Source organism: Haliotis rufescens, unplaced genomic scaffold, assembly GCF_023055435.1.
Source record: "Haliotis rufescens isolate VD_foot unplaced genomic scaffold, xgHalRufe1.0.p SCAF_130, whole genome shotgun sequence".
NCBI classification, from domain to species: Eukaryota; Metazoa; Mollusca; class Gastropoda; order Lepetellida; family Haliotidae; genus Haliotis; species Haliotis rufescens.
This window is the reverse complement of record NW_025963814.1, coordinates 72,942-97,262: the sequence shown is the minus strand read 5'-3', so window position 1 is coordinate 97,262 and position 24,321 is coordinate 72,942. Positions and strand designations below refer to the sequence as shown.

General features: G+C 42.2%; 1 protein-coding gene across 1 annotated transcript in view; it reads left to right on the top strand.

Annotated features, from left to right (window-relative positions):
* The window catches only part of LOC124121660, a 94,638-nt gene that overhangs the window by 11,125 nt on the left and 59,192 nt on the right, over positions 1–24,321 (top strand). The window contains exon 2 of the mRNA XM_048394869.1: positions 12,560–12,969. Coding sequence (XP_048250826.1) covers positions 12,669–12,969 — 301 coding nt within the window. The 5' untranslated portion in view covers positions 12,560–12,668. The remainder of the gene's footprint in view (positions 1–12,559; positions 12,970–24,321) is intronic.

Sequence of the window (24,321 nt, the reverse complement as noted above, 5' to 3'; positions counted from 1 at the left end):
GACTCCCTGGTGTAATGTACAGAATATAGTGTGAATGTAGTGTCGTTGCAACCTTCAACATGTTCGTCCAGCTTCTATAGACTCCCGGGTGTAATGTACAGAATATAGTGTGAATGTAGTGTAGTTGCAACCTTCAACATGTTCGTCTAGCTTCTATAGACATCCTGGTGTAATGTACAGAATATAGTGTTAATGTAGTGTAGTTGCAACCTTCAACATGTTCGTCTAGCTTCTACAGACTCCCTGGTGTAATGTACAGAATATAGTGTGAATGTAGTGTCGTTGCAACCTTCAACATGTTCGTCCAGCTTCTATAGACTCCCGGGTGTAATGTACAGAATATAGTGTGAATGTAGTGTAGTTGCAACCTTCAACATGTTCGTCTAGCTTCTATAGACATCCTGGTGTAATGTACAGAATATAGTGTGAATGTTGTGTCGTTGCAACCTTCAACATGTTCGTCTAGCTTCTATAGACTCCCTGGTGTAATGTACAGACTATAGTGTGAATGTAGTGTAGTTGCAACCTTCAACCAGACTATTGTGTGAATGTAGTGTAGTTGCAACCTTCAACATGTTCGTCTAGCTTCTATAGACTCCCTGGTGTAATGTACAGAATATAGTGTGAATGTAGTGTAGTTGCAACCTTCAACATGTTCGTCTAGCTTCTATAGACTCCCTGGTGTAATGTACAGAATATATTGTGAATGTAGTGCAGTGTAGTTGCAACCTTCAACATGTTTGTCTAGCTTCTATAGACTCCCTGATGTAATATACAGAATATAGTGTGAATGTAGTGTAGTTGCAACCTTCAACACACACACACACACGCACGCACGCACGCACGCACGCACGCACGCACGCACGCACGCACGCACGCACGCACACACACACACACACACTGTGATATTGGCAGCAGACCGGCCTATTTTGTAAATTCATGGGACGAGGGTGCAACGTGGTTTTGTTTCGCGCAACTTGGTTTTATCATTCAACATGCATCTGGTGCAAGTTAAATCAAGTTCCTAAAATCCATGCGAAAACTTAAACACATTTTTATGTGTAATTTTTTCATTCATCTCAGTATACAGCATAAATCAGTGATATACAATGACGTTCACGTTTCAAGAACATGTTGGACGGAATGTCATGGTACAAGTTAAATCATGTCTGATATTTGAAGAAATTGTAGTGTCCATTTTCTCTCGAAGTTTGCAAAACAGCTGTTTTTTTCTGGTCACATAACTTTCTACTTGTGTAACATTCAAAGTAATTCTTAGAAATGCTTCTCGGTTTAACTACTGCTTTAAATACTTGATATATATATTAATTTTATAGTTAAGCAGCCAGAACGAGGTTTTTCATGAAGTTATAATCACTGTTTACAGACATGTTTCCTATTTTCAGGTTCATTCTCACACAAAATACACAAATCTTTATCTATTTTCATCTGTTGTAGTTCCGCTTGGGTGTATACTATTTGATGAATAAATATGATAATATTACAAATTGAGCAACATGGTTTCTTTATTGCATGGTGAGTAAGGTATTTGGTCCTGGGTTTGGTCATGACCCGGGTTTGACTTGAAAATGTTCAGCCGATGTCAGATTAAGCCGAAATACGGAAAAATCGTGCTCACTCCCTCCCTTGGGGTTGTATGTGATACGGATGGTGTTGCTCATGCTATCATTCACTGATTTGGGCAATACCTACTGACACCAGTAACACTGATTACACTTCACTCACTGCACGCGTGAACACAATCACTCACTCATTCATGGCAACGTCCCCCCATGTGTCCCTGAATGAAAGACTTCTATCAGTTGTTTGTCTGCTTTAAATGACTGACCAGGCTGCCAGGTTGTGTGTCACCAGACCGAAGCATTCTACCCTGGTGGTGAGTGCTACACTGATGGCGATGCCGGTGTATGACACGGGTATGAGGGTGAGTGTGTACTAGTGGGTGGGTGCTTCTACTCTTGTGGTCAGTGCTACACTGATGGCGATGCCGGTGTATGACACGGGTATGAGGGTGAGTGTGTACTAGTGGGTTGGTGCTTCTACTCTTGTGGTCAGTGCTACACTGATGGCGATGCCGGTGTATGACACGGGTATGAGGGTGAGTGTGTACTAGTGGGTGGGTGCTTCTACTCTTGTGGTCAGTGCTACACTGATGGCGATGCCGGTGTATGACGCGGGTATGAGGGTGAGTGTGTACTAGTGGGTGGGTGCTTCTACTCTTGTGGTCAGTGCTACACTTATGGCGATGCCGGTGTATGACACGGGTATGAGGGTGAGTGTGTACTAGTGGGTGGGTGCTTCTACTCTTGTGGTCAGTGCTACACTAATGGCGGTGCCGGTGTATGACACGGGTATGAGGGTGAGTGTGTAGTAGAGGGTTGGTGCTTCTATTCTGGTGGTCAGTGCTACACTTATGGCGATGCCATTGTATGACACGGGTATGAGGGTGAGTGTGTAGTAGTGGGTTGGTGCTTCTATTCTGGTGGTCAGTGCTACACTTATGGCGATGCCGGTGTATGACACGGGTATGAGGGTGCGTGTGTAGTAGTGGGTTGGTGCTTCTACTCTGGTGGTCAGTGCTACACTTATGGCGATGTCGGTGTATGACACGGGTATGAGGGTGAGTGTGTAGTAGTGGGTGGGTGCTTCTACTCTGGTGGTCAGTGCCACACTTATGGCGATGCCGGTGTATGACACGGGTATGAGGGTGCGTGTGTAGTAGTGGGTTGGTGCTTCTACGCTTGTTGTCAATGCTACACTAATGGAGGTGCCGGTGTATGACACGGGTATGAGGGTGAGTGTGTAGTAGTGGGTTGGTGCTTCTATTCTGGTGGTGAGTGCTACATTTATGGCGGTGCCGATGTATGACACGGGTATGAGGGTGAGTGTGTAGACGTGGGTTGGTGCTTCTACTCTTGTGGTCAGTGCTACACTGATGGAGGTGCCGGTGTATGACACGGATATGAGGGTGAGTGTGTTGTAGTGGGTTGGTGCTTCTATTCTGGTGGTGAGTGCTACACTAATGGAGGTGCCGGTGTATGAGACGGGTATGAGGGTGAGTGTGTAGTAGTGGGTTGGTGCTTCTACTCTTGTTGTCAGTGCTACACTAATGGCGATGCCGGTGTATGACACGGGTATGAGGGTGAGTGTGTAGAAGTGGGTTGGTGCTTCTATTCTGGTGGTGAGTGCTACGCTAATGGCGGTGCCGGTGTATGACACGGGTATGAGGGTGAGTGTGTAGACGTGGGTTGGTGCTTCTACTCTGGTGGTGAGTGCTACACTAATGGCAGTGTATTACATGGGTTTGAGGGTGAGTGTGTAGTAGTGGGTTGGTGCTTCTACTCTTGTAGTCAGTGCTACACTAATGGCGATGCCGGTGTGTGACACGGGTATGAGGGTGAGTGTGTTGTAGTGGGTGGGTGCTTCTACTCTGGTGGTCGGTGCTACACTTATGGCACTGCCGGTGTGTGACACGGGTATGAGGGTGAGTGTGTAGTAGTGGGTGGGTGCTTCTACTCTTGTGGTGAGTTCTACACTTATGGCGATGCCGGTGTATGACATGGGTATGAGGGTGCGTGTGTAGTAGTGGGTGGGTGTTTTTACTCTGGTGGTAAGTGCTACACTTATGACGGTGCCGGTGTATGACACGGGTATGAGGGTGCGTGTGAAGTAGTGGGCGGGTGCTTCTACTCTGGTGGTCGCTCCTACACTTATGGAGGTGCCTGTGTATGACACGGGTATGAGGGTGAGTGTGTAGTAGTGGGTTGGTGCTTCTACTCTTGTGGTCAGTGCTACACTTATGGCGATGCGGGTGTATGACACGGGTATGAGGGTGCGTGTGTAGTAGTGGGTTGGTGCTTCTACTCTTGTGGTCAGTGCTACACTAATGGCGATGCCGGTGTATGACACGGGTATGAGGGTGAGTGTGTAGTAGTGGGTGGGTGCTTCTACTCTGGTGGTCAGTGCTACACTAATGGAGGTGCCGGTGTATGACACGGGTATGAGGGTGAGTGTGTTGTAGTTGGTTGAGGCTTCTACAGTTTTTGCAGGCTGTTTCATTGGAAACACCTTGTTATATTTCATTTCGCAGTATGGCACTGCATGAAAAGGATTTGGTATGCCAATCAGGGAAATTGGCTCGGGTTAAGAGTTGTGACACGGTCAACATTGTGATCTTGTACAGTGAAGTTAGTTTACAATAAAGTGTACTTTGCAATCCATTGCCACATCACAACGTTTGTGTACTACTGCAACCAACTAAGGTCTCAGGAATTCCTTCTGGCGTTGAAATTAACCCCTTTTTGCTTACATACAATTTGGTTAAACTAAGAATGTGCCTGTGCTCCTATGAAACATGTCTTGCCAGACATTTATTGTACCACCACAGACAATTGTGTGTGAAATACATCCTGTTAAGATTGAAAAAATAAATCCTTTGTCTACAAGTGAGAATTCCGAGTATCTCTCGGGCAAGGAAACGCCAATTTACCACCCCGTTTGATAAGTCAACAATTAACAGCTCAGATGCAACTGAGGAGCATCAGGCTAAAATTGAAAAGGTGTTTGCTGAGCATGCTGATGTCTTTTCCTCTGGTGATACTGCATCAACGGTTCCTCACCATCACCACCACCATCACCATCACCACCTTCATCACCATCACCATCACCACCTTCATCACCATCACCATCACCATCACCACCACCATCACCATCACCATCACCATCACCACCACCACCACCACCACCATCACCATCACCATCACCACCATCACCATCACCATCACCATCACCATCTTCATCACCATCACCATCACCACCACCATCACCATCACCATCACCATCACCATCACCACCACCACCACCACCATCACCATCACCATCACCATCACCACCATCATCACCATCACCACCACCATCACCATCACCATCACCATCACCATCACCATCACCATCACCACCATCACCATCACCATCACCATCACCACCACCACCACCACCACCACCATCACCATCACCTTCACCATCACCACCACCATCACCATCACCACCACCATCACCATCACCACCATCATCACCATCACCATCACCACCTTCATCACCATCACCACCACCACCACCATCACGATCACCACCACCACCACCATCACCATCATCATCACCATCACCACCACCATCACCATCACCACCTTCATCACCATCACCATCACCATCACCACCACCATCACCATCACCATCACCATCACCATCACCATCACCACCTTCATCACCATCACCACCACCATCACCATCACCATCACCACCATCACCATCAACATCATCACCATCACCATCACCATCACCATCACCATCACCATCACCACCTTCATCACCATCACCATCACCACCTTCATCACCATCCATGTAGGCAGAGACATAGGCGTATACCATCGGGACTTGATGATGAGGTCAAAGAACAAATCAACTGTAAGCTTCTGGTGTGATTCGGGCGTCATTTAGCCTTAGGGCTTCGAACATGGTTTTAGTTCGCAAAAGAGACTCTCCCCATACAGTTTGTGTGTATTATTATCTTTGTATCGTCAGACAGTTCGAGAATCTTATGCGCTCCTGAGAGTGGAGGAAATCCTTGATTGTGTAGTAGGGTCTCAGGTCAACAGTATCCTTGAAATGAAATCTGGATATCATCAGATTGGAGTTGATGAAAGTCATAAACGTTTCACAGATTTCACAGCAGGACCTTCAGGGTTCTATGAATTTAACAGGCTCACATTTGATTTAGTTTATGTTCCTGCTACGTACCAAATGGAAATTGAACAGATTTGTAGTGATCTCCATTTTTAAATCCGTATGATATATTTAGATGATCTGATAGACTTTGCATGGAGGAACACTCATCACGACTTAGACTCGTTTTCCAATGTTCGAGGGAAAGTGAATTGAAACTTGTTCCCAAGAAATGTAGTCGACTCCAGGATGAGGTGAAATATGTTGGTCATATTATTTTTCAGAAGAAAAACCGGTTGATCCAGACAAAGTTGAAAAGATACTTAACTGGCCTGCTCCAAAGGACAGTGATGAACTGAAGAGTTGTCTCGGTTATTACCAAGAATTTGTTCCAAAGTTTGCTGGCATTGCTAAGCCCCTTACTAATCTCTTATCACCAACAGCTCGGTGAAAGAAAGCAAGAGAGAAAGTTCTGGTAGAAAGGTGACAAAGTTGCAATGGGGTCCTGATCAAAGCTTTGCTCTTGATAAGCTGAAATTGGTTCTCACATCATCACCAGTTTGGGGGTATCCAGACTGTTCTGAACCTTTTGAATTGCACACTGATGCTTGTAGAAATGGTTTAGGAGCAGTTCTAAAACAACGGCTAAATGGAAGTCTAAAAGTGATATCCTTTGCCAGTCGGAGTCTGAATAAAGTAAAACAAAACTATCCAGCCTATTAGTTCGAATTTCTCGCCCTGAAATGGTCCGTTACAGACATAAGCCTTGACTATCTATATTGACACCAGTTTACAGTCATGACTAACAACAAACCCTTGACTTATGCTTTGACATCAGCCCGATTAGATGCTACCAGACATCGTTGGCTGACCTCATTGGCAACATACAACTTTGATCTTAAATACAGATCAGGTGTGCCCTATGCAGATGCACACGTTATATCCAGATTACCAAACAGTTTGTGAAGATGTTGGTCCGCCGCCACGTCTGGGACATTCTGGCATGCATGGGCATAGACAAGGGATTGGAAAGAGTAACAGAGTCAAGATAACATTCAAGTGGCACCAATTCTGTAAAGCTTCAGGCAAGGTTTCATTTCAGTGTTCACGATTGTATTCCTGAGCGAATCCATTCTGACGAGGTAGCACATTTTTATGGGAGATTGATAAAGGAATTATGCTATTTGCTTGGAACCACCGTCTATCATCCCTAAGGAAATGGGATGTGGAATGGTTCATCACAATTTAGACTTTAGACATGTTGGGTACACTTGAACCAGATAAGAAAGCAGATTGGAAACCTGATTTTTCTCCTCTGGTTCATGCTTACAACAGAACTCGCCATGAGTCGACGAAGGAGTCTCCTTTCCCCTACTCTGTGGAAGGCAACAGCAGCAGCCTGTTGATTTGGAGTATTGTTGGGAAAGAGATGCTGGACAAAAGCTGACCTCCTAAGTTGAATCCATGAGAAAGAAACTGAATGATGCGTATAACTTGGCATCAGCTTTATCCAGACATGCTAGAACCAAACAGAAACGGCATTTTGATCCCAAAACTAGAGGCACAGTCCTAAAAGGTGGAATTCTTGTGAAAATACCAGCATTCGATGGGAAACACAAAATATCAGATCAATGGGATAATGATCTTCATAATGTTATAGGGCAGGCTAATTCTCTGGTACCTGTTTTTACATAATTACCTGTCCATTATAATTAAGGATGGAAAGGACCAGCTACATGGGAAGGAATAGTGCAACGTATGTTTTTGTTTGTTTTTTAACGCCGCACTTATTCCAGATATATGACGGTGGTCTGTAACTAATCGAGTCTGGACAAGAAAATCAAATGATTGACATCATGAGCTTCGAATCACATGTGTCAACATGCATGTCAGCTAGTCTGACCTTCCCATCTCCTTAGTCGCCTCTTACGACACGCATGGGTTGCTGAAGACGTATTCTCCACTCGGATATTCAGGGGTCGAAAAGTATGGCAGTAAGAGACGGGAGTAAGGGCTACAGTGATGGTAGAGACGGGAGTACGGGTAACAGTGATGGTAGAGAGGGAAGTACGGGTAACAGTGATGGTAGAGACGGGAGTACGGGTTACTGTGATGGGAGAGACGAGAGTACGGGTTACTGTGATGGTAGAGACGGGAGTACGGTTACAGTGATGGTAGAGTCGGGAGTACGGGTAACAGTGATGGTAGAGACGGGAGTACGGGTAACAGTGATGGTAGAGACGAGAGTACGGGTTACTGTGATGGTAGAGACGGGAGTACGGGTTACAGTGATGGTAGAGTCGGGAGTACGGGTAACAGTGATGGTGGAGACGGGAGTACGGGTAACAGTCATGGTAGAGACGAGAGTACGGGTTACTGTGATGGTAGAGACGGGAGTACGGGTTACTGTGATGGTGGAGACGGGAATACGGGTTACAGTGATGGTGAAGACGGGAGTACGGGTTACAGTGATGGGAGAGACGGGAGTACGGGTTACAGTGATGGTAGAGACGGGAGTACGGGTTACAGTGATGGGAGAGACGGGAGTACGGGTTACAGTGATGGGAGAGACGGGAGTACGGGTTACAGTGATGGTAGAGACGGGAGTACGGGTTACAGTGATGGGAGAGACGGGAGTACGGGTTACTGTGATGGTGAAGACGGGAGTACGGGTAACAGTGATTGTAGAGACGGGAGTACGGGTAACAGTGATGGTAGAGACGGGTGTACGGGTTACTGTGATGGGAGAGACAGGATTAAATGCAATCCATCTGCCTGAACCAGGATGTAAGAGGCACTGATCTGACCTCGACCCTATGGCCTAAGAGGGAAATAGCGTGTTTGTACGAATGTGTCTTGCTTGTTCACATATCACGAATCTGCCTTAACTGTTACTTCTTTACACATTTCTCAGAGATGGAGTGAAGGAGTAGAATAATCCGCCCTTTAAGTGGTTCGAGATGCATATTCACGATTTTATAAACTAAAATATGAAAAAGGGTAAAATGGAGGGCACAATTCTCGAACACATTTGAGTTCATGACCCGTAATCTAAGTCTGTACAATATCATTTCTCTGATTTAAATAGCCTAGAGAAAATTGTCCCCTTTGAGAACGGACGGACGCTGAAATCGCTGCATCACCTCCCTCGGGGTTTAACTGACCATGCCAAAGGTTAAAACATCGGATTCTTGTCGGTATGTTTTTTATCGGGCGTAGCAGTTATTCATATATTTAGCAAAACACCCACAGTACATTCCCTCATGATGTACATAGACAAATATTATTAAAACTCTTATATGTTAATTTATCTAAACAAACTTTGAATGTTACAGACTGAACGTATTTTGAAAAGCCTCATACCAGTTATATAAAAACAAATATTATTTGATAATGAATAAGGCTCAATACCATGAGTACTGGCTTGCCAACTTTGACTAATACACAACCACTTCACGAAGCACAAATGTACAAAATCGAAAAACTGTTAAGATATTTTATAAAATATTCGAATTTTTGTCATTGGATCTTTTTTTTAAATATCATAACCCATTTCCGAAATGGTCAGTTAACACCATATCTTTCCAAGATCTCATGCCTGAAAAAACCCCTTGAAACTGAAGGATTTATGAAGATACATGTACAACGATAATGACAGTCCTAAACCTACACGGTGTAGTGCATACACACTATTCTGGTGTCTACAGAATGGACACTATGACATGTTATGAGACCAAAACAAGTATGCATAACTTACTTACTGTTGGATAGTTAACGTGCGCTTTCCTACATGAGAGGAAAGGCCCGTTTTATATCTGGTGCTAATAGAAAGCTAATAGAGCTGGTACCCCTATTCGTTACACGGATTTGTATTCATTTCTCACCGCTTCATGTTAAGCAACACTGAGCTACGTCCCACGACTGGAAAAAGACTCGTACTTTGCATTGGCAAAAGTATAAGCCTATCTGCCTGAGCTTGCGTCGCGTATCACCTGGAGAACCAGTTTTTGCCTTGCCGTCGGGTGGCGCTGGTGTTACTTAGCGAGGCATGCTAGCGCTGCGGTGGAGCACAGGAGTCTGTATCTAAAAATAGACGCCCTAATGCATATTCATGACCATCTCCACACGCGAGCCCGAGCTCGCGTGTGGAGATGGTCATGAATATGCATGAGGGCGTCTTTTTTTAGATACAGACTCCTGTGGGTGGAGCTTGCTTCTGCTATCCTACACGACTGTGAGGAGCTTATAAACAGTTATATTTAGCACGGGTTTTTCCAGCTTCCTTGCAGAGGGTCTTGACTCTGGTTTCGTCCACACATTTCTCCATCATACAACACAGTAAGTAAGTGTCCACGGTGTTATGCTTGTTTGTATACCTCATTGTATCACTCTTCAATGTCTTGTTGAATTTGAGAACGAATGGGACAGTGTGTATTCTGACATAAGACTCCAACTCGGCGTAGATGACTGAACTAAAACGAAACGAAACGAAACTAGTTTCAGTATTCTTGTTTATTACAGAATGACGAATAACAGCAAATTATATATATAAAGGTCCAGTACTTGGACTGTTCTGAAGCATTGTTTTGTAAACAATAGTCGATAAGCCCTGAACTTACTCGGGTGTACTTGGCTTATTCCGCGAGAGGAGTTTCTGCTCCAGTGGTCACATCGATCACCCGGCGCGTGTAGGCTTATATCATCAAACTTTTGTTTGAAAGCAAACGCACTTATTCTGAAATAAGAACAACCGGGTCAATGCAAGCCTTACGTATTGTTTTACATAATTATATAGACATCCTACAACCGCAACACTGCCAACTCCCCGACGCGCCCGTGATCGCATCTCGTTTTATGTTTGCTCGTTTTCAAACAACAAAACAACAAAAAGGACCCCTGTGAGTGTTATAAAGCAATGTAGCCGATTGTTAGACAATGATTGTAACTGTATTACATTGTTTTTGTTGAGATTCAGTAGAAGGTCATTGCTTTGCATTTGGCCAATGTTTAGTTGTCAGGAATGTAATATTATGTATTCTAAGTAGTGGTGTTGAAGTTATTATATTTAGATGCTCGAATTATCTGTAAAATTCCGAAATAGGATGGATTTCAAGCGTTATCGAAACATGTAGAATATTATGTAATGTTCTAGTGACACTGGACTTGTCAAGCACTGTGTGGAATGTGCTGGAAGCTAGTTATATCACACATTATCTGACATTACATCAAGACCAGTTTCCATATGAACATCACTTTTCACCCTTGTGTTCAGCCTGAGCCTATCTCGGAAGCTTGACCACTGTTGCGGATAGGTGTACATTATTATCACCTCCATCATATTTGCATTTGATACTGATATTGAATATTGTTCTACTACTCTATTGCAAACTGTCATTGTAATTGCTGTGCAGTTATTTGTATTGATTTGTAAACTTAGCAGTCAACTGACTTGTACTAAGGAGAGATCAGATAAAAATCATTGCAATCTGTCTTTCTTTTATTGGATTGTCTCTGGTCGCAGTCGGAGAAATCACAGCTAAGGGAATTAACCCAGGATATTATGTCATATTGTTCACGTGGTTACGAGAATGACCAGTTGTGAATGTCTGCACATCTATTGCGCATCTGCAGCGGCACAGGGAGGTTAACAGCAGGGTGTCAGGGTGCATCAGTTACATGCCGGACTGTAGGGCTGATGGTTTATGATAAACTGTTGTGAGCGCGGTTCCTCTATTTTCCGGTCTCCCGATAAATTGATAAAAACATGTGTTATTATTTATATTGACTACAAAAATTGAGTGTGACGCCTGATAAAATAGAAAAAGAATTTGGTATAACTGAGGCGGTGCAGGTGGTCACATGACACGTGTTGTTAAGACGATGGCTATAACTCGTACAGTTGGTCGACGAGAAATTTGTATTCTGTTATAACGCGACGATCGGGAATCAAAACAGTGGAAAGAACAAGGGAAGAGTGGCGATAACTGATAGGTGACCAATATGGTTTAGATGACAGCACATCCATGGAGGATAAATACGCAAATGAAAATAATATTGAACGTTTTGGGATATATTCTTAATGAAATTGGAACAGTTCATGATATATCTTTTTCTAAATCTGTAGACTCATCCAAAATGAAACAGATGAATGGCCCAACTTTCATGTTTCAGTGTGAGGACATTGTTGCATCAAAGTTTCCGGTACTCCTCCAACATTTGCATACAGGAACTTACATAACATTAATGAACCTTTAAATCAAGTAACGATTAATGCTTATTTTATAATCAACTGGTGAAGTTTTGACATGTAGACCCTTGTTCTTTGCCGGGAGTTTGTTTTGACAGTAAACCTTGTTTCACCTTGATTAATATGACATGTAAACATAAAATGTATTTCTGAAACAGCACCTCACGAAATATAATGATGACATGTTTATAAACTGAATCCTACAGTCACAAGGGGTACAACGATGTGTAAGCCTTAATATATTGCTTCATATGCTTTTCTGAAATTCAAGTGTGCTTTTATATGTTGTGTCTATGGCGTCCAATGGCGCCTCCATCTGCTTCTGTGGAATCTTTTAAACACCACGGAGGCTATTTATGGTCATTATCAAAATGTAATGAAATCTGGTAAATGTGTCGTAAGTGGGGTTCAAGATATGTGCTCTTTTTTTACACTGATTGACCTTACTTCGACCATACTGAAAGGTAACATTGACTTGACTCCTTATCCAGGTGAGCTACAGTGCTGTGGCGGAAAATGTAGGACCGTCCTGTTGACAGACGTTGTACACATTAGGCGGTTTTGTTGTAGGATGATGATGACGAGTTTGGTGCCAACTTAGATTGAAGACCCTCATGAAAGACAGGAAGTAGTGAAGAATCTTCAAAGATAGAGATTAGAGTGGCTGAAGTTGTTGAATATGGCCGAGATGAAGAAAGGTCAAAGTGACACAGACAGTGAAGAATGTACACCAGCAAAGTGCAGGAGGAAAAGCAATGATGAGGACAACCCGCCTGGAACCACTGACGGATCAGGAAGTACTGTGGAGGATTCAGGAAATAAAGATGTTGATGAAGAGAGTGTTGACGAATGTTTGTTTGGTGACATGACAGTTGAAGAAGAGGGAGATGAAATCGAAGATATGTATGAACTTGGAGCATGTGCTACAAAGGTCAAATTCCAGACGGTTCAACAACAGTCGTACCAACTTGTAGGTAAAGGTATGTATGCTTACAGGAAGTAAGGCTAGGTAATGATGCCCTCTTGACAGCAACAAGTTCGAGTTTTTCCTCGGTCACTTGGCTCCTGTTGTTTCAGAAAGAGCCAACACAAGTTACAAAACGAGCCAATGCAAAATAAAAGAAAGCAGTGCATTTCAGGCTATTTTTTTATGCTCATATCATCTTCCCGAGGCAAGGGACGCAGCTAAGTCCAGTTTCCACCCTTGCCGAACTAGACTGGAATTATGGAGTTATATTTTGGCTGGACTGGCACAGTCTAATTAAATACGCATAACGAAATTGATATGCAGTTCGTAAACAACATTGATTTCAACGTGCACATTTTTGACAAGTGCATGATGTGTACCGTCAACTGGGCGTCGACAGATATTTTCCAAATCTTTTGAAGTTTTTAATCAAGGTGTTCACTTGATTTGGTGATTTGATGCACTTCGCGAGGCAAGGCCCATTTTATTTCAATATATCTTGTTCACTGATCAGAACTGGTGCAGCCATTTTGTTCGAAGCAAATGCAAGTGATATGAGAATCTGATTGGTCAATAGGAGGGTCATAGAAGGGACATAACTCGTATTAGCCACTGGTGGCGCTAAGATTGAGCACAGTAATCGTACCCAAGTACTGAAAGGTTGGAAACTGGACTTCAGAGTCAGTTAACTCCCTTTCCTCGGGAAGATGTACTCATACATGTGATATAACACTAATAGGCTGAAGTGGCATTAAATTATTTCGTCATAATTCAGGTGAGCCACAGAGTATTGTGGCTATACTGCCTCACAATAATGGAAACACAATATGAATAGCCATGTCAATTAATCATCTTAATCAAAATCCATAGTTGACTCCCAGTCGCTCTTGCCATAATGTCATCGGAAGTTAAACTATGAATTGATCACATTTCTTTTCAAAAACCGTCCTCTAAATTTTCATTGTGATCCAACTGTAATCATCGCCAATTATGAAACAACCAAAACAGTGTTTTATTGCAACATGCTTAGATACAAAGATGTCGGTCAGAACAGGCCATTGGCTGAGTAACCATAAGGTTTTCCTGAAACTAATCCGAATGGATAAAAGCCATGTTTGTTCCCATCATAGACACCACGGTACTAGCACAACACATTGTGGGATGTTGTCAGCAACCACAGGGAGAGGTAATGTCGGCACCACAGCAGGGGACACAACTCCAGCAAGCTTCAGCTGCTGATGTTGATCAGACAACAAGTCGGACACAGATGTCAACAACTACGTCTTGTGTAGTCCCCGAAACAACTGTTGTACAAGTCCCGAGAACAGCAGCACTGACACCAGCGTCCACATCCACTCTTCTACCCAGAATACCAGGATCTGTTGTAGCAGAGATACAGTCATCAGGGCTACCTGGGGTACCAGTGCCTGTGGATTCTCCTGCAGGTGAGCGCTGTTACATGGTACACACACATGACTAAAGGTTCAGATATCTAATACTTACAACAGGATAATTACAAATGACGCTTTTTAGCGAATATCCTGTGGCATCTATGCCTACATTTTTGGGCAGGGTGTCTGTAACCGTATACAGCCTCAATACAATCTCACCCGGACTGATCAGAGAGTTGTAAGCTCTGCTCTATTTCAGGTTAGCCATTTTAGAAAACGTAATGAGACCTTTAATGGAAATATAATGACTAATATGAAGTAGTATGCCTCTCTTCATGATCGTTGTCTATAGAGATAGCTAGGTTCAAATATAGAGACATCTGTGAGGGCTTCAGTCCCAGTTTCTGTTTCAGTTGTCCAGTACAACAATTTCTACGTACGGCAGAATTTTGAGGATGTGACAGTCAGGGGCGCCAGGAATCTGAACATTGGCGGAACCCAGAACATTAGAGGAACACAGAACGATGGTGCACCTCGGACCAACCAGGAAGAGGAGAAACAACTGACTGCAGCACAGAAGATCAGGAGTGAGTTATCTACTTTCTTTCGTAAACTGTCTGATCTCGTTTAGAACAATAACTTACACAGAAATGAGAAATGCTGTGAGAAAACATGTTTCAGTTTGATGGATAATATTTTTAATAATTTGTGTTCACAGGTCACATGTCAACAGAAGGATGCTCAGCGTCAAACCGCATTTGATGATGGCTACAATACGTTCCTTTAACTGAGAATAAATTATCATAATAATAAGATTGTTATCTTTATCATAGATTTTTTAATATAGTCAATTATAAAATTGTTTTACAGAAAGAACGGAATCCAGGATACAGTTATGGACTAAAGACATGGTGGAGACAGAAAGCCTGCAGAAGGTGACAGACAAGCTAGACAGAGGAGCAACATGGGTGACAATTAAAGGAAGATCAGGAGAGGGGAAGTCTACAATAGCCTACATGGCTCTCAAAGATCAGCACACTCAGGGGAGACAAGTGTATCAGGTGGTGTCACCGGAGGAGTTCAATGAGGTCATAACGGTCTGCACAAACCCTGTCATTATGTTAGATGACATATTTGGTGATCTGGAATTTGTTAAAGCAGAATGGGACAAGTGGAGACCAAGTCTACAACCTTTTGTGGATGTGAAAGATCCTGATAAATATACAGAAAAAGATTCCATAGACAAGTCCACTAATATTGAAAATGCTTCAAAGCGAACAAAAGATGAGCAAACAGAGCTGAAAAGAACGGCGCCTAACAAAGACCAAACTATCATTATCCTCGTAGGCCGTGATTATGTGTTGAAATCCTCATTGTCAGACTTGGGAAAGATGGCAGATTACATATCTAGTCCCCTGTATGTGGTGGAAGTTTCTTCTCAGAGAGACTCTTGTGAACGAAGGAAGATTTGGCATGTTCATGTCAAAACAAAGACAAAGATGGACTTTGATGAGTCAACTGTGTCTCAGATATGTCAGGCTGACTGTCCACACGGCTTTCCCCATGTATGTAAAATGTTTGTCGCGAAATATGGAAAGGATCAGACGCAACCTTCAGCAGAGACTGTTTTAGATTTTTTTAAAATGCCTCTTGTGTTCCTCAAAAAGACTTTGGATAAATTTCTTAAGGATAAGATAAAGCGTTCATTGTTCATGGCTATGATTAAAAGAGATGGGAAGGTTAGTGGACAGGAGTTGGAGGAGGATGAAAATCTTGCATATGAACGCAAAACAGCTGCTGATGATTTGGTTGGATCTTATCTAAAGAAGGAAGATGACACATACATGTTTGACCATCCCTCTATATATGACAGTGTTGCTTTAATACTCAGTACAAAACAATCAAAGTTTGTCATCGAAAATTGTAGTTTGTCATTCATCCATCAGCGACTTCGTCTTAAACCATCCACAAGACAAAGGGAAAATGTTCCTAGTGAGACAGGTCTTGTTGCAAATATCTCATGGACCTTTGCTCGAGATTTAGCCAGAAGATTTGCAACTGAAATTGAGAGATGCAATTTGTTGCATGTCTTATCGCACCAGGCATGTTGTAATTCAGAGTTTATTGACTTGCTCATGGACTGTCTGAAGAGAAACTGTCACATGTCTGTTCCTGATCTTCTGAAACTAGCTGAAAATTCTTCAAGACAATACGTTTTAAGCGACAAGTCACATTCATTTTGTGAATTGCTCTCAAGCAACAAGTCACATCATCTCATCAAATTTATTATGGAGAAAGAAAACATATCATTCAGCCAAAGTGAAATGCGTGACATTTTACTTGGGGTGTGCAAGAATGCTGCTTGTAGTGTATTGACCTACATCAGTGAACACATGAAGCTTGACATGGATGCTCGATATGGTCGGCTGTATGCAACCCCGATCATGTTAGCAGCAGAAACCAAAGACAGCGTGTTTGTCGATCAGATTCTGGCCCTTGACCCTGACCTGAATGCAAGCGATTGTAAAGGACAGACTGTCTTCCATTACCTTTGCAAGTATGGCCTTACATCAGCTGTGGAACAAGCAATTAACACGGGTGTGGATGTCAATGTGCATCGTGTAAATGGTGACCCTTTGTACCTTGCCATACAAAATGGTCACTTAGGGGTGGTGAAACTGCTGGTGAAAAGAGGATTTGATCTGCATAACCAGAAAGGTCTTAGATTTGCTTCTATGAGCCAGAACAAGGAAATGGTAGACTTTCTTTTAGACAGAGGAGCACAGGTTGATGGTGATGCTGTAAACAGTGCTTGTGAGGTGGGGAACTTGACTATGGTCAAAATGTTATTTGAGAAGGGTGCTACTGTTGACATGATGTCATCTAATGGACATACTCCTCTTCACAGCTCATGTAGACGACACTCAGATGTTATGTCATTTCTGCTGGCGAAAGGAGCAAGTGTGAATCAACTTTCATCTGATACAGGTAACTCACCACTTCATAAAGCAGCATATCAGGGATATACAGTGTGTGTCGATGTGTTACTGAAGGCCGGGGCTGATGTGAATGTACAGAATAAGACAGGTGACACGCCACTTCATACAGCAGCAGAGAGGGGATATACAGTGTATGTCGATGTGTTACTGAAGGCAGGGGCTGATGTGAATGTACAGAATAAGACAGGTGACACGCCACTTCATAAAGCAGCAGGGTGGGGATTTACAGAGAGTATTGAAGTGTTACTGAAGGCTGGGGCTGATGTGAATGTACAGAATAATACAGGTGACACGCCACTTCATACAGCAGCAGCAGAGTGGGCATCTGCAGAGCATATTGAAGTGTTACTGAAGGCCGGGGCTGATGTGAATGTACAGAATAATACAGGTGACACGCCACTTCATACAGCAGCAGCAGTGTGGGGATCTGCAACGTATGTTGAAGTGTTACTGAAGGCCGGGGCTGATGTGAATGTACAGAATAATACAGGTGACACGCCACTTCATAAAGCAGCAGCAGTGTGGGGATCTACAGAGTATGTTGAAGTGTTACTGAAGGCCGGGGCTGGTGTGAATGTACAGAATAATACAGGTGACACGCCACTTCATAAAGCAGCAGCAGTGTGGAGATCTGCAGAGTATGTTGAAGTGTTACTGAAGGCCGGGGCTGATGTGAATGTACAGAATAATACAGGTGTCACGCCACTTCATACAGCAGCAGCAGAGTGGGGATCTACAGAGTGTATTGAAGTGTTACTGAAGGCCGGGGCTGATGTGAATGTACAGGATAATACAGGTGACACACCACTTCATACAGCAGCATTGTTTAGATCTACAGACTGTGTTGAAGTGTTACTGGAGGCTGGGGCTGATGTGAATTTACAGAATAAGACAGGTGACACGCCACTTCATACAGCAGCAGTGTGGAGATTTACAGTGTTTGTTGAAGTGTTACAGAAGACCGGGGCTTATGTGAATGTACAGGATAATACACGTGCTACACCACTTCATATAGAAGCATTGTTTGGATCTACAGACTGTGTTGAAATGTTACTGAAGGATGGGGCTGATGTGAATGTACAGAATAATACAGGTGACACACCACTTCATAAAGCAGCAGTGACGGAATCTACAAACTGTGTTGAAGTGTTACTGAAGGCTGGGGCTGATGTGAATGTACAGAATACGACAGGTGCCACACCACTTCATACAGCAGCATTGTTTAGGTCTACAGACTATGTTGAAGTGTTACTGAAGGCTGGGGCTGATGTGAATGTACAAAATGATGCAGGTTACACACCACTTCATCAGCAGCAGTGAGAGGATCTACAGATCTACCTTCAACACGTTCGTCTAGCTTCTATAGACTCCCTGGTGTAATGTACAGAATATATTGTGAATGTAGTGTAGTTGCAACCTTCAACATGTTCGTCTAGCTTCTATAGACTCCCTGGTGTAATGTACAGACTATTGTGTGAATGTAGTGTAGTTGCAACCTTCAACATGTTCGTCTAGCTTCTATAGACCCCCGGATGTAATGTACAGAATATAGTGTGAATGTTGTGTAGTTGCAACCTTCAACATGTTCGTCCAGCTTCTATATACTCCTTGGTGTAATGTACAGAATATAGTGTGAATGTAGTGTAGTTGCAACCCTCAACTTGTTCGTCTAGCTGCTATAGACTCCCTGATGTAATGTACAGGTTATAGTGTGAATGTAGTGTAGTTGCAACCTTCAACATGTTAGTCTAGCTTCTATAGACTCCCTGGTGTATTGTACAGAATATATTGTGAATGTAGTGTAGTTGCAACTTTCAACATGTTCGTCTAGCTTTTATAGACTCCCTGGTGTAATGTAGAGAATATAGTGTGAATGTAGTGTAGTTGGAACCTTCAACATGTTCGTCTAGCTTCTATAGACTCCCTGGTGTATTGTACAGAATATATTGTGAATGTAGTGTAGTTGCAACCTTCAACATGTTCGTCTAGCTTCTATAGACACCCTGGTGTATTGTACAGAATATTATGTGAATGTAGTGTAGTTGCAACCTTCAACTTGTTCGTCTAGCTTATGTAGACTCCCTGATGTAATGTACAGAATATAGTGTGAATGTAGTGTAATTGCAATCTTCAACATGTCCGTCGAGCTTCTATAGACTCCCTGGTGAAATGTACAGAATATAGTGTGACTGTACTCTAGTTACAACCATCAACATGTCCGTCTAGCTGCTATAGACTCCCTGGTGTAATGTACATAATATAGTGTGAATGTAGTGTAGTTGCAACCTTCAACATGTTCGTCTAGCTTCTATAGACTCCCTGGTGTAATGTACAGAATATAATGTGAATGTAGTGTAGTTGCAACCTTCAACATGTTCGTCTAGCTTCTATAGACTCCCTGGTGTAATGTACATAATATAGTGTGAATGTAGTGTAGTTGCAACCTTCAACATGTCCGTCTAGCTTCTAAAGACTCCCTGGTGTAATGTACAGAAAATAGCGTGAATGTAGTGTAGTTGCAACCTTCAACATGTTGGTCTAGCTTCTATTGATTCACTGGTGTAATGTAGAGAATATAGTGTGACTGTAGTCTAGTTGCAATCTTCAACATGTCCGTCTAGCTGCTATAGACTCCCTGGTGTAATGTACATAATATAGTGTGAATGTAGTGTAGTTGCAACTTTCAACATGTTCGTCTAGCTTCTATAGACTCCCTGGTGTAATGTACAGAATATAGTGTGAATGTAGTGTAGTTGCAACCTTCAACATGTTCGTCTAGCTTCTATAGACTCCCTGGTGTAATGTACATAATATAATGTGAATGTAGTGTAGTTGCAACCTTCAACATGTTCATCTAGCTTCTATAGACTCCCTGGTGTAATGTACATAATATAGTGTGAATGTAGTGTAGTTGCAACCTTCAACATGTCCGTCTAGCTTCTAAAGACTCCCTGCTGTGATGTACAGAAAATAGCGTGAATGTAGTGTAGTTGCAACCTTCAACATGTTAGTCTAGCTTCTATTGATTCACTGGTGTAATGTAGAGAATATAGTGTGAATGTAGTGTAGTTGCAACCTTCAACATGTTCATCTAGCTTCTATAGACTCCCTGGTGTATTGTACAGAATATATTGTGAATGTAGTGTAGTTGCAACCTTCAACATGTTCGTCTAGCTTCTATAGACTCCCTGGTGTATTGTACAGACTATTATGTGAATGTAGTGTAGTTGCAACCTTCAACTTGTTCGTCTAGCTTATGTAGTCTCCCTGATGTAATGTACAGAATATAGTGTGAATGTAGTGTAATTCGAATCTTCAACATGTCCGTCTAGCTTCTATAGACTCCCTGGTGTAATGTACAGAAAATAGTGTGACTGTAGTCTAGTTGCAACCTTCAACATGTCCGTCTAGCTGCTTTAGACTCCCTGGTGTAATGTACATACTATAGTGTGAATGTAGTGTAGTTGCAACCTTCAACATGTTCGTCTAGCTTCTATAGACTCCCGGGTGTAATGTACAGAATATAATGTGAATGTAGTGTAGTTGCAACCTTCAACATGTTCGTCTAGCTTCTATAGACTCCCGGGTGTAATGTACAGAATAGAATGTGAATGTAGTGTAGTTGCAACCTTCAACATGTTCGTCTAGCTTTTATAGACTCCCTGATGTAATGTACAGGCTATAGTGTGAATGTAGTGTAGTTGCAACCTTCAACATGTTCGTCTAGCTTCTATAGACTCCCTGGTGTATTGTACAGAATATATTGTGAATGCAGTGTAGTTGCAAGTTTCAACATGTTCGTCTAGCTTTTATAGACTCCCTGGTGTAATGTAGAGAATATAGTGTGAATGTAGTGTAGTTGGAACCTTCAACATGTTCGTCTAGCTTCTATAGACTCCCTGGTGTATTGTACAGAATATATTGTGAATGTAGTGTAGTTGCAACCTTCAACATGTTCGTCTAGCTTCTATAGACGCCCTGGTGTATTGTACAGAATATTATGTGAGTGTAGTGTAGTTGCAACCTTCAACTTGTTCGTCTAGCTTATGTAGACTCCCTGATGTAATGTACAGAATATAGTGTGAATGTAGTGTAATTGCAATCTTCAAAATGTCCGTCTAGCTTCTATAGACTCCCTGGTGAAATGTACAGAATATAGTGTGACTGTAGTCTAGTTGCAATCTTCAACATGTCCGTCTAGCTGCTATAGACTCCCTGGTGTAATGTACATACTATAGTGTGAATGTAGTGTAGTTGCAACTTTCAACATGTTCGTCTAGCTTCTATAGACTCCCTGGTGTAATGTACAGAATATAATGTGAATGTAGTGTAGTTGCAACCTTCAACATGTTCGTCTAGCTTCTATAGACTCCCTGGTGTAATGTACAGAATATAATGTGAATGTAGTGTAGTTGCAACCTTCAACATGTTCATCTAGCTTCTATAGACTCCCTGGTGTAATGTACATAATATAGTGTGAATGTAGTGTAGTTGCAACCTTCAACATGTCCGTCTAGCTTCTAAAGACTCCCTGGTGTAATGTACAGAAAATAGCGTGAATGTAGTGTAGTTGCAACCTTCAACATGTTCGTCTAGCTTCTATTGATTCACAAGTGTAATGTAGAGAATATAGTGTGAATGTAGTGTAGTTGCAACCTTGAACATGTTCATCTAGCTTCTATAGACTCCCTGGTGTATTGTACAGAATATATTGTGAATGTAGTGTAGTTGCAACCTTCAACATGTTCGTCTAGCTTCTATAGACTCCCTGGTGTATTGTACAGACTATTATGTGAATGTAGTGTAGTTGCAACCTTCAACTTGTTTGTCTAGCTTATGTAGTCTCCCTGATGTAATGTACAGAATATAGTGTGAATGTAGTGTAATTCCAATCTTCAACATGTCCGTCTAGCTTCTATAGACTCCCTGGTGTAATGTACAGAAAATAGTGTGACTGTAGTCTAGTTGCAACCTTCAACATGTCCGTCTAGCTGCTTTAGACTCCCTGGTGTAATGTACATACTATAGTGTGAATGTAGTGTAGTTGCAACCTTCAACATGTTGGTCTAGCTTCTATAGACTCCCGGGTGTAATGTACAGAATATAATGTGAATGTAGTGTAGTTGCAACCTTCAACATGTTCGTCTAGCTTCTATAGACTCCCTGGTGTAATGTACAGAATATAATGTGAATGTAGTGTAGTTGCAACCTTCAACATGTTCGTCTAGCTTCTATAGACTCCCTGGTGTAATGTACATAATATAGTGTGAATGTAGTGTAGTTGCAACCTTCAACATGTCCGTGAAGCTTCTATAGACTCCCTGGTGTAATGTACAGAAAATAGCGTGAATGTAGTGTAGTTGCAACCTTCAACATGTTCGTCTAGCTTCCATGGATTCACTGGTGTAATGTACAGAATATAGTGTGAATGTAGTGTAGTTAAAACCTTCAACATGTTCGTCTAGCTTCTATTGATTCACTGGTGTAATGTACAGGCTATTGTGTTAATGTAGTGTAGTTGCAACCTTCAACATGGTCGTCTAGCTTCTATAGACTCCCTGGTGTAATGTACAGACTATAGTGTGAATGTAGTGTAGTTGCAACCTTCAACATGCTCCTTAAGTTTCTATAGACTCCCTGGTGTAATGTACATAATATAGTGTGAATGTAGTGTAGTTTCAACCTTCAACATGTTCGTCTAGCTTCCATAGACTCCCTGGTGTAATGTACAGAATATATTGTGAATGTAGTGTAGTTGCAACCTTCAACTATTCGTCTAGCTTCTATTGATTCACTGGTGTAATGTACAGAATATATTGGGAATGTAGTGTAGTTGCAACCTTCAAGATGTTGGTCTAGCTTCTATAGACTCCCTGATGTAATGTACAGAATATAGCGTGACTGTAGAGTAGTTTGAACCTTCAACATGTTCGTCTAGCTTGTATAGACTCCCTGATGTAATGTACATAATATAATGTGAATGTAGTGTAGTTTGAACCTTCAACATGTTCGTCTAGCTTGTATAGACTCCCTGATGTAATGTACATAATATAATGTGAATGTAGTGTAGTTTCAACCTTCAACTTGTTCGTCTAGCTTATGTAGACTCCCTGATGTAATGTACAGAATATAGTGTGAATGTAGTGTAGTTGCAACCTCCAACATGTTCGTCTAGCTTCTATAGCCTCCCTGGTGTAATGTACAGAATATAATGTGAATGTAGTGTAGTTGCAACCTTCAACATGTTCGTCTAGCTTCTATAGACTCCCTGGTGTAATGTACATAATATAGTGTGAATGTAGTGTAGTTGCAACCTTCAACATGTCCGTGAAGCTTCTATAGACTCCCTGGTGTAATGTACAGAAAATAGCGTGAATGTAGTGTAGTTGCAACCTTCAACATGTTCGTCTAGCTTCCATGGATTCACTGGTGTAATGTACAGAATATAGTGTGAATGTAGTGTAGTTGCAACCTTCAACATGTTCGTCTAGCTTCTATTGATTCACTGGTGTAATGTACAGGCTATAGTGTTAATGTAGTGTAGTTGCAACCTTCAACATGTTCGTCTAGCTTCTATAGACTCCCTGGTGTAATGTACATAATATAGTGTGAATGTAGTGTAGTTGCAACCTTCAACATGTTCGTCTAGCTTCTATTGATTCACTGGTGTAATGTACAGAATATATTGGGAATGTAGTGTAGTTGCAACCTTCAACATGTTCGTCTAGCTTCTATAGACTCCCTGATGTTATGTACAGAATATAGCGTGACTGTAGTGTAGTTTGAACCTTCAACATGTTCGTCTAGCTTGTATAGACTCCCTGATGTAATGTACATAATATAGTGTGAATGTAGTGTAGTTTCAACCTTCAACATGTTCGTCTAGCTTCAATAGACTCCCTGGTGTAATGTACAGAATATAGTGTGAATGTAGTGTAGTTTCAACCTTCAACATGTTTGTCTAGCTTCTATAGA